This window comes from Chelonoidis abingdonii, chromosome 23 (assembly GCF_003597395.2).
Source record: "Chelonoidis abingdonii isolate Lonesome George chromosome 23, CheloAbing_2.0, whole genome shotgun sequence".
Classification (NCBI taxonomy): Eukaryota; Metazoa; Chordata; order Testudines; family Testudinidae; genus Chelonoidis; species Chelonoidis abingdonii.
Window position 1 is genome coordinate 13,128,326 of NC_133791.1, and position 12,234 is coordinate 13,140,559.

Sequence of the window (12,234 nt, forward strand, 5' to 3'; positions counted from 1 at the left end):
TGCTGTGCATGAGAAAGCCTTCGTTAAACATATGAATCCAGCCAGTTACAGTGCAGGCACATACAATCTCATCTTTGCACAATGTTCAGTGTGATCCTCTAACTAGTATTTATCTGCAACGCTTGCCTAAATTGTTACGAAATCGTTCACAGTGCCAACAGTGCTGTGATGAAATGCTGGGTGCTATAAAAACATTCTCCATTGTTGTTTCAGCTTGGGACTACAACCCACATTCTTTTGTGGATGTAATAACTTAATTATACAACCAAAACACTTCAGAAACTGGAAGGAACATCAAATCAAAGTCAGTTCTCTGACTACTTCACCCCTAGTCAAGAGACATGGAGCTTGCTTACTCCTTGTTCACAACTGCAGCAGAAATATTGATTGTTTCTTTTACTCTGGTGGCAGCACGGGCAATTTATTATGAGCTCTCCTACTCCGAAATCCCTACTGGAGTTGAGCAACCTGGAAAGCTTCGTATCCTTCACTGCCTATTGATTTTTTCATGTGAGCTGGTGAGTTGACGTGGCTTGGAACTGCCTTTTCATTTTAGTTTTTGATTAACATGGGAGGGTTGGAGGGGAAGCAGGGGGAAAGTTTTAAAAGTAAATGTTCAGATGTGGTGCGCTCTGCTGAGACAGAAACTAGGAGAGATGGGACAAGTATTTAAGATGAGAAGAAAGGCTGACTTTGAGTTATGGAGCAAATTCCATTCTTCTCCTGCGGGTGCAGATATGCTCCTGCCAGCAGAATTTGATGACTAAGTTAGTGTGGCAGAGAATTCAGCTCTAAATTCCACTGTCCAGGGACCAGCTGAGATCAAGTCTGTGACTGAGGGAGCTGGAAATCTGCTGCTATGTACATCCTCTGCTACCCCTGCCCTTCAGGGAAGGGGAATCTTAGGGCAACAGCAGCTACTGTCCTCAAGGCTGCAAAAGACACCTGTAGACCAGAAGCTGGCCTGACACAGAGGTTTCCTTTCCTTGCTGCTCCATCCTTGTGGAAATACTTAGGGTAGAGCATTCACAAATTCTCTGGGATCTGCAAGGAGATTCAGGCAATGCATATTGTTAAGAAGCAACACCTGGGTTTCCACCAAATATATAAATCTCACTGTGTGAAATATTTCTGTGAAACATAACTCAAATAAAAATTGCTTGCAAAACTGAAATGGTTTAACTTTTCTTTTCTTTTTTTTTTTAAAAACTGGTTTGTATGGGCTAGCATGCCTTCATGTTCAAAAAGACATTGCCTTTTCCATAGCTTAGTTGGATTGTTGTGAGCCCGCAACGCAAAGTTTAGGTCTGATTTGCCCTTGCATGTTCGTGCAGATTTGCATATGTTCAGAACTATGTATGGGAATGAAACTCACAAGCTAATAGCAGTCTCAAATGTTTGCAGTAAATTGGTGTGTTTTGATTGTTCCGTAAGTGGAAGGGTGTAAACCTCCCCCGCCACCTGGCTCACCTACAGATATTAATTTTCTTATTGTCTAAAACAGTGTTTCCCAAACTTAGGACGTCACTTGTGTAGGAAAAGCCCCTGGCGGGCCAAACTGGTTTGTTTACCTGCTGCGTCCGCAGGTCCGGCCGATCGCAGCTCCCACTGGCCACGATTTGCTTCTCCGGGCCAATGGGAGCTGCTGGAAGCGGCGGCCAGTATGTCCCTCGGCCCGTGCCATTTCCAGCAGTTCCCATTGGCCCAGAGCAGTGAACCGTGGCCAGTGGGAGCCGCAATTGGCCGAACCTGTGGACAGGGTAGGTAAACGCACCGGCCCGGCCCGCCAGGGGCTTTCCCTACAGAAGCAGCATCCCAAGTTTGAGAGACACTGGTCTAAAAGTCCAATGACTTAGTAAATGGCTGTGAATGGACAAAGTCTAATTTTGACAACTTTTGAGATCCAAGTTGAACACATCACACAATTCTAGCATTTGTGTAATGAGGAGATGATTATTTTATTTCTTGGTTACAGAAATGATAATCAGTTTCCTGTATCTGATGCACAACTGCATTACCAAATTTCTCTTTCTGACAGCTAGTTTTATAGCACAACTTTTTAACAATGGGGATTAGATGGCTCATGGGGACTGGTGATGGAATACAAAGCCTTTTACCTCCAGGTCAACTATTCAAATTAACCTGTTGTGGCAACCACAATTCACAATAATCTGAAGGCTATTTGGTCGTCTATGTTGAAGGAGTTGATGAGCTTAGTTCACTTCCTAGTGGACCAATGACCACTATTGGCATGGACTGGAACTTTTGTTAGCATTCTTGGCAAAGGACTTCATAGGCCAGGAGGGCTAAAGCACCCTCTATTTTGAGGCATAAAAACTGGGAGATGTAGGGGTAACTTGCACAGCAACTACCAATGAAGCATTTATTCTGAGGAAAAACAGAGGACTTCCATCTCCAGGCCTATCAACATGGCAACTTTTACCATCAGAGCTGGGGGAAAATTTTCACAACAGTATATTCACCAAAAAAAAATGGCAGTTTTTGGTAAACCAAAAGTATTCCCAAATTTGACACAAATTCACCAAACAGTTTTGGCCAATTCCCCCCAGATTTAGCTGCCATTCACACAACCAGCAGCAGGTGATGGGGTCCTCGTTGTAGCCCAATTCCTCCTGCTGTCTGATGTGGAGAAGAGATTTGAACTTGGGTCTCCCACATTATGAATGCCTGTGGAGTACCTCTGTGAATGACAGTGAATAGCCATTGGACGAGGGAAAGAGAGACTGTCTCTAGAGAGGTGGTTAGACATGCATTCATCTGTGGTATGGGAGACCCAAATTCAAGTCCCTGTTCCAATGACTGTTTAATAATTTATACACAGTTCAGCAGCTTCATCAATGGAGACAGAGAGACCCACACCATACTGCCCCATAGCCCAGTAGCTAGGGTACTTTTGTGCCCTGCAGGGGATGCAAATTCAAATCCCTTCTCCACATTAAATGGCGGGAGGAACTGAATACAGGTAGGTGCCCTAACCACTGGACTAAAAGTTATCAGAAAAGCACCAGCACTGCCTCCTCCTCCAGCCGTTTTATGAATCGAACGCTTTAAAAATGCCACCAATAAAATGTTCAGTCAAACAACAAGTTTCTTTTGACCTGTAATGCTTTTTTTTCAGTTTTCCAAAATCTTTATTTTTTAATTTTTCAAAATTGGTTCGACCTGCACCAGTCCCCCATCTCCTGGTTTTTCAGAATGGCCAAAAAATCAGTTATTTGCCCGGTTCTGATGACCATCACTACATTTTTACTTGAAACCCTATTTTATGAGCTCAAAACACTACAGTAAATAGCCACATCTTTATTTGCCCATAGCAAAAACAAAACACAAAAAACCACAACCCATTAAGCCCTGTGCACTACCTGCACAGTGGCCAGATCAGGGCCATCTTCAACTAATTTCTGGCCTTCTTTGTTCCAAACAGGGTAAGATTTTGGAGCGCCTGGGTTTCTGCTCTGAGATTGACTTCATCCGCTACACACAAGATGGAAAAAAACTGCGGGAGGACCCCAAACTCTTCATCAAGGATCTGCAGTTTGAGGACGTACCTGTGAGGGTTTACCAGCCTAGAGTGCCTTCTGCTGGCCTAAGGAGAGGGGTCATCTACTTTCATGGAGGAGGCTGGATGTTTGGAAGCATTAGTAAGTCATTAAAGGGGGAAACAAATACTAACAGTATTTAAAATAAATAACTCATCTGAACTGTTTAGAACCTCTGAAAAGATTCCAGGTCTGTTTCCCATTTCAGGAGAAGTTTTGGACCAGTTCTTATTGTATCCAAATGGAGTTGTGGCTTCCATATTACTATCGAAATTAATATACACTGGTTGCTGTTGATAAAAACAGCTTTCAAATCCAACCTTCTGAAGCCTGATGGTCGAATGCCCTGTTTTTATATAAATTTGTGCAACTCCATTGAACTCCAAGAGGAGAATTGAGGTCTCTAATGTTTATTGGAGCCTGTATTTTGGGTGTCCAAGTGATGTTAAAATGTCACATGGAGGGTTTTGTTTTTTGGGGGTGGATGGAGAGTTCACACTAGGTAGAAAAGATTGCCTGTCATAGGCCACCCAAAGCTTTTCTACAAAAATTGGAAGAAACAAAGAAAGAAAATTGGGCTATATAAATAGGGGCATTGCCAGCAGATCAATGGACGTGATCATTCCCCTCTATTCGGCATTGGTGAGGCCTCATCTGGAGTACTGTGTCCAGTTTTGGGCCCCACACTACAAGAAAGATGTGGAAAAATTGGAAAGAGTCCAGCGGAGGGCAACAAAAATGATTAGGAGGCTGGAGCGCATGACTTATGAGGAGAGGCTGAGGGAAATGGGATTGTTTAGTGTGTAGAAGAGAAGACTGAGAGGGGATTTGATAGCTACTTTCAACTACCTGAAAGGTGGTTCCAAAGAGGATGGATCTAGACTGTTCTCAGCGGTAACAGATGACAGAACAAGGAGTAATGGTCTCAAGTTGCAGTGGGGGAGGTTTAGGTTGGATATTAGGAAAAACTATTTCACTAGGAGGGTGGTGAAGCACTGGAATGGGTTACCTAGGGAGGTGGTGGAATCTCCATACTTAGAGGTTTTTAAAGTCAGGCTTGGCAAAGCCCTGGCTGAGATGGTTCAGTTGGGGATTGGTCTTGCTTTGAGCAGAGAGCTGGACTAGCTACCTCCTGAGGTCCCTTCCAACCCTGATAGTCTATGATTGTCTAGGAAGTGGATTGTCACAAATTGCTTGGAAAGCTAACACTGGTATCTTTCTTGTTTTAGAGAAAACTGAAAATACTCAGGGTAGAGCTGGATGAACAATTGATTTTTTTGGTTCTGCACATTAAATTAATTAATTAATTAAAGCCATCAGTTTGGATCAAACTGAGTGGGGAAAAAATGGTGGTGGTGCATTTTGTTGCCATCCACTTCATAATTTTCAGCCCAGTGGTTAGGACACTCACCTGAGATGTGGCGGACTCAGGCTCAGATCCTTACCCTAGAACAGGGATTTGAAGTTACATCTTTCTTCTCTTAAATAAGGGCCTCGACCCCCAGGCTATAGGGGTCTAGTTCCATCTCTCCTGGTACAGCTGTTCCACTTTGTATAAAATACTTGAACAGTCACTGGGCCAGAGAGCAAGAGCAAGAATGACGCTATAGCCTGGAGTTAAGGGGGATGTAGCAGGGGAACACCCAAGTTAAAGTCCTTGTGCCAATGAATAATTATGTATATAAACTGGAACAGCTGCAACAGAAGAGATAGAGTGCCCCACCCTAGAACAGCCTATAGTCTAGTGGTTAGTGTAGTCAGCTGAGAAGATAGAGACCTACTTTCAGATTGTTGCTCCAGAGCAGTGATTTGAACCTTCATCTCCCACATCCAGATGAGTGCCCTAACCACTGAGCTAAAGGTTATAAGATGGGCAGCAGCACATCTGTCCGTCAAGTTGTAAACCTAGCCCTCTCCCCCCCAACATTTTTTTTGCCAGAACTATTTGGTGAATTTCTGTCATATTAGTAAATAGTTTCAGGTCAAACAAAACTGCATTTTTGGCAAATAAATTATGTCTGAAAATTTTGCCCAGCTTAAACAGATTTTTGACGGGTCTTCAAGCCAGTCTCCAGTTTTGCTCACACTTTCAATTGCAGGTTTAATATCAGGAGTGCAAGTTTAGGGTCCTTTTCAAGAAAATTTAGCCATCACTATCCATTTATTGCTGTAGAAAGGATCAAGAGACCAAATTCTGCCCTCAGTTTCTCCCTTTCAACCCTACTGCCTTCACAGAACACTAAAAAGGTTAGATAAATACAAGGCAGATTTAGCACAAGCCCATTAGCTGTGTTACAGAATATACATCAGTACTGATTGGACCGGCTTAGAGCATAGTAACATGATATGGTGTTAAATGTTGATGGCCCTTCTGGATTAAGGCTTCCACTGCTGGTGGAGCTGAACAGTAGAAAACTTGTAGAAATCTTCCCTAGCGTATAGAGAACCAACCTGCGCCTACTGTTAAATCAGGAATGGGTGATATGTGTTATTTGGTTGCAGCAGTAGCCTGAAAATACCATACATGAGCTTCTTAGAAATATGCATGTGAAGAGAAAGGTGAAAAGCACTGCACTTTAACAGTGCCGCAAACAAGTGAAAATGCAGTTCATGAGCTAACAAATACAACTATTTAACTGGCAAAAACAAACAAACTCAAGACAACTAGAAATAGGCCCAAACCAAAACTACAGATTCAGCCCTACACTATTTGGGATGGAAAATTTTGGATCCGGGTCTGGATCAAGAAACAAATGTTCAGCTGGGACTCATCTGAATTTAAGACACTAATTCAGTGCCATTGGAAACATTTGTTTTCAGATTCCTATGACAGTGTGTGCCGCTATATTGCCAGAGAAAGCGAATCAGTGGTTGTGTCTGTTGGGTGAGTTAATCCAGTACAAATGGAGATTATGTACAAGGAGTGGGTACGACAAACATTGCAACCTTGTGCAGTATCTTTGGGGACCGTTGTATTCAATGTTTATGTATTATTGTGTTCTACTTCCTGTGGGAGGGTTACCACAGCTCTTCCAGGAACTAAGAACATTGGGGGTTTTCATACATCAGGTCAGCTGCACCTGGATTTCCCCTCAATGGTCCAGTGAGAGCACCCATTCTCAGGCTTCCACCTCCCCAGCCATTGCCTTTTGTGAATGGAGATCTGCCTCTCCCTCCCTTCTGACCAGGTTATTTCTAGGCTACCCAGCTCCTTGCCTTCACTGTGGCATTACCAGCACAGACTGGCTTTCCAAGCACACCTGCTTGCTTTCTCTTCCAAGATGACTCACAGTGCAACTGCCCATCGTTACAGATATATCACAGCTCTTTTTATGCAAGTTTATTTTATTGGCAAATGCACTACAGAGAAAACCTACTAAAAACAATAAAAACCTACGCACATACTAACAAGCGTACTAGACATCAACCCAGTTCTAACGTAGACTCCAGCAGAAGCAGTCCTTTAAAACCCCACAAAGGGGGTCTCTTGTCTGGTCACAACTTTCTACTGGATGCATCCGATGAAGTGGGTTTTAGCCCACGAAAGCTTGTGCTCAAATAAATTTGTTAGTCTCTAAGGTGCCACAAGTACTCCTGGTCTTTTAACTTCATAGCAGCATCAGCTCAGAACTAGCTCACTTATCACATTTTACTCCACCCTTTATACAGGTCAGGGTCTTTGATCTGGAGTTTCTAGGAGCAGATAATTAGTAAACAATGGGTTTTCCTCCCCAGGGCGTACTTCCAAAGGTTGGTTTTGAAGTGGAGCATTCGAATTCCCCCTGCTACTTTCTAGAAAACCCACTTCACATGCATTGTTCCAAAAAGCCCTTTGAAGTTCTTAATATATTCCAGGGATTGCATTAGTCAGTCTCCTAGAGAAGTTACATACATACATTTCCACAATATCACACACTCAATTGCCTTTTTTAATTTGATGGATCCCAAAGACGATAAACCTAATTCAACAAGGTCCAATGTAATTCAATAAAGTATATTCAGGATATTGCAGGAAATTATCAGTCTGTCACAGGGGTGCTTGTGGTAAGTCACTGAGATGGTAAACAACTCCAAAGAGGTACCAGTTCTGGTTGAAACTGGATTTTCCAGAGACAAAAAAAGGGCTTTTGGTATAAAAAGCTAAGCTTGAATGGATACAGGGTCTTCCTCTTGATTCAGCAAATGGACAGGATCTTTGGTCTTAGTAGAGCCCCAGGCCATATTTGGCCTATCACAGCCCTGTAAAACCAATGGATGATTTTGGGTACATTTTGTGTCTAAATCTGTTTATGGTTTATTATAGATTTTCTTTGTGATGCTTTTACCTTACGAGTAAATGTTCTCTGCTGAGAAAGAGCTGTGTGGTAACTCATAATAGCTGGTATAAACTGGTCATAGATGTTGGAGAAAAAGCCACGCGGGGCTGGCCATCAGGTAGACTGGCTTGCTGGGGAGATCACAGTGTATGTCAGGGGGCTGTGGAGACTTGTCAGACTCCTGGTCAGAAGGGAGCGGGCCACAGGTCCTTGCCCAGGGACAGATGACAACTAGAGACCTGAATGGGCAGTCCTGGAGTAGGCCATGGAAGTGGGATTCAGGGTAACTGTGTTTGTAACTGTGACAGAGAGTTTAGAATTGGCAGGCTGAACTTTCAGGAATATGTCTTTATTGGACAACTGCTTGTTCAGTATGAAAACAGCTCACCAAAAGGCCCAGATTTACATTCTGCACTGTACCCCATTTTCCTCCATGCTGCGATGATGCCGGGCCTGCCCTGTGTCACAAACTAGTCATCCCACTACCCCACAACCCAGACATGGTTCCTGCCATGAAAACAGATTTTTTTCTTTTGCATTTAATCCAACATTTACTATGGTTTTTGCAGACCCAAGAAATAGTTTGCACATGGTATGCAAATATTATTGAGAAGGTCACACAAGGTTATGCTGTAGAATGAACAAGAGGGTATCTGAACACACATCTAATGTCTTCTACTCTTTTTTGTGAGGGCATGTGCTTCAAGCCTGTGGAAAGCAGACATTGCCGTAGGAGACTCTTCCTCAGGGTTATTTTGTTTGGGATATGTTCTTACATTACATATACCATTAAATTAAGACAGAGCATGCATCGTTTTCCTATTTACAATACACAAAAGGTACATGCCCCTCTGAAATGCTTCTGTCTCTTGTATCATAACTGCTAACATAATTGTTTCCTGTTTAGGAACGACTCACCCCATTTTATTATGAGTGAACTATTTATTCTTCATTTGCCTTTTCTGTCAAAAATCTCTCCTTGTCCAATCTATTGCAGCAGAGTTAAGAGAAGCGTCTACCTCTTTCTCCTCATATGTCCCTCTCTGAAGTTTCTCATGTTGGGAGGTAGATACTTGGCATTTTCAATACCCCAGACTAAAGTTAGGGAAAGTATCTACTTGTTGCCTCCTGTATGCCTCCTCCTGGCTATGCTCCACCTTTTATAAATATTTCCTGTCTCCTCCACTCCCACATTAGTGACCTTCTTTCATGCCACTCATAACTTAATCACAGGCTCCAAATTAATGTTTATCAAGAGGCAGATTAAGGCCTCTTTAAAATCTTGGCTCCATGTATTTTAAAATATTTACTATATTCACAGTTAATGAAGCAGTCTGTGTCTGATAAAGAGAGCTGATCATGTTTTAGTTCTGATTGTTTTCTGCTATTAAGTGGAGCCCATTCCTGAAGGAAGACTCCCTATTGAAATTTGAACAGTTGCAATAAGATTGCAACTTATATGAAGGAAATGCTTCCTGCCCACAGAGGACTTATTTATCTTTGGCATAATAGTAGTAACTATTATTACTAAATAGCACACTTAATAATAACCATGTACAGCTCAATGAAGAAAAATGCAAAAGAATGACGAAGCCAGGGTACTTTTTAAACGCCAATAGCCATTCTGAAGAGCATCTCCATACTGCTTAGAGTGAAGAACAAAGCTGCACTCAACATTAAACTCACTATGAAGTTTCCCCAACTCCTGCAGGTCAGGATATTAAAAGTTTTCCAGAGTGTGCACCCTGGAAGAGGAATAGTAGAGGCAGGGTTGGTTCCAGGCACCAGTGAAGTAAGTAGGTGCTTGGGGCGGCCAATGGAAAGGGGCAGCACATCTGGATCTTCGGCGATGGGTCCCTCAGTCCCTCTCTTCCTCTTACAGCTGCCGCCGAAGAGGAAGAGAGGGAACGGCACGATTGAGCTCCCACTGAAGTGCCTCCGATCGGCTTTATTTTTGATTTTTTTTTTCCCACTTTGCTGCTTGGGGCGGCAAAAAAGCTGGAGCTGGCCCTGGGTAGAGGGATGGAAGAGCAGAAAAAAAAATTGACTATAAATAGAAAATAGTTGGTGTTGAACCTCTTCTCCCAATTATTGTCTTTCCTTGCTCACGGGTCGCAAGTATCAAATTAAAAAACAAACAGAATATTAGGGGCATCTAAAAAGGATGCTCTTTCTGTAAGAAAATCCCACCACCAAGAATGAAGAATGTTGAAAGAAAATTTTAAATTATGATGATGTATGTAGATTACAGATGTGCCCAGAGATCCTACCTGAGATCTGCACTGCATAGTAGAACCCACAGTGAGGAACAGTCCCAGCTTTTCAGAGCCTCCAATCTAAACAGATAGTTATATGACTAACTGATTTTTCAGTCCAGTAGCTGAACTAAGTGATTTAAAAAATTGTTTTGGTTTCACCCAAAACAAAAATTTTCTGGTGAATCCTCAAAGAAAAAAGAAAACAAAACACACTCCTCAAAAATGTCATTTCAATTTGAACAAAATGTTTCATTTGACCCGAAACCAAATGTTTAGGTTTTTTTATTTTAAAACTCCCCACCTCTTTTGAAATAAAATTTACTTAAAACAAAAATAATTTTGAATTGAAAAAATCAAAACTTTTTTTTTAAAAAACTTTGAAACAAAAACATTTTGATTATTTTCGCCACCTGAAACAATTTTCGAATTCAGTACAAATTTGCAGAATGTTTTGGACAAACAATCTGCATTTTTAGGTGAAAAAAAGTTTTGTCTGAAAAATTTCAACCAGCACTCTGAACAGACAGAGCAGTCAAAGGGTGTGAGGGAAACAGAGGCACTGTTAGATGAAGAAGCTTGTTGCAAGGTGAGTGAAAGGCCTAGGAATAGAACTGTCCATCCCAACCCCCAGTCTCTGCTGCCTCTCCAATAATCAAATGTCTCCAATGTTGTAGGTATCGTTTGGCTCCTGAGCACAAGTATCCATCTCAATTTAGGGACTGTCTCACTGCTAGCATACACTTTATGAAGACTGCAGAAGACTATGGGGTGGATTCTGCCTGTATCATCATTAGTGGGGACAGCGTTGGAGGCAATCTTGCTGCTGCTGTTTGCCAAGCATTAGTGAGCAGATCAAATTTTCCAAAGCCACTTGCTCAGATTTTGATCTATCCAGGTCTTCAGGCAATAGATTTTTATTTGCCTTCATATCAGCAAAACTGTGCAGTGCCCCTCCTGTACCGAGAGCACGTTATCAGCTGTTGTCTGAAGTATCTGGAGAAGGACGTATCAGTATTGGAAAATGTCATGGAGGGGTCCCATGTTCCTTTGGACATGAAACTGAAGTATGGGAGATGGGTAAATCCAGACAATATCCCTGAAGAGTTTAAGATCAGAAGCTACAAACCACATTTGCCCACTTCATACTCAGATGAAGTCTATGAGGTGGCTAAACCAGCTTTAGAGACAACTTTTTCACCTCTTCTGGCTGAAGATTCCATTGTCAGCCAACTCCCCCTGTCTTATATTTTAACCTGTGAATATGATGTGCTTCGGGATGATGGACTGCTCTACAAGAAACGGTTAGAAGACAGTGGCGTCCCTGTGACTTGGTACCACGTTAAAGATGGCTTCCATGGAGTGATAAGCCTATTTGATTTTGGGATTCTATCATTTCGCTCTGGTAAAAAAGCAATGGATAGCATTGTAAACTTTTTAAAAAGCTTATGAAAACTGTTTTTAAATGTTTGTATATATTTTAAAGTCTATATTTATACCAAGTTTCCAGAAGTCAGGATCAAAAAATTACTATGACAGGATTAGGGGTTTGTGGTTTTGATTCTGCTCTCATGTTTTAATTGGGGGGAAGGGGCAAAATAAACAGGCCTACTTTTAAGGCTTATTGGGTTCACATTCTATAAGAATACAAAGTATTGTACATTTGTCTCTTGTTCAGTTTTGATTCCCAGACTGGAGTAATAATTCTTTTGTCCTTTTAAATGATTGGCAATTTTAATAACTAATTAAACAATGCTTTCAGGAGTACAATAGAAAAAGAAACACACAACGCAAAGCAGTACCATAAATAAATACACTTCGAATAGGAGCCACTTTTTGGTCACTCCTTCACTGCTGTGTGATACCTATTATGACGGTTCTCGGGGTGCCCAGGTCTGTGAATCCCTACCTCTAGTGAGAGGTAGCCTTACCCTTGGTGACTGGGTGTCAGCACCCTAACACCATCAGCCTTTCAGCCACTCAAGCACTCCACTTTGGGCTATGCCAGCCTTGTCTTTGCCTTGCAGGTTTACAGTAGGTGCACCTGTGTTTTCGAGTCTCCTTGAATCATTCCCCTGTGATATCCAGCTCCTGACACTGGGT

General features: G+C 42.1%; 1 protein-coding gene across 1 annotated transcript; it reads left to right on the forward strand.

Moving 5' to 3' along the window:
- Nucleotides 1-341: 341 nt before the first annotated feature.
- LOC116821962 (arylacetamide deacetylase-like 4) lies at nt 342-11,583 on the forward strand. Its single transcript, XM_032775512.1, has 4 exons — nt 342-518; nt 3,446-3,662; nt 6,381-6,444; nt 10,809-11,583. The coding sequence occupies exons 1-4, from the start codon at nt 342-344 to the stop codon at nt 11,581-11,583; spliced, it is 1,233 nt and encodes a 410-aa protein (XP_032631403.1).
- Nucleotides 11,584-12,234: the final 651 nt, after the last annotated feature.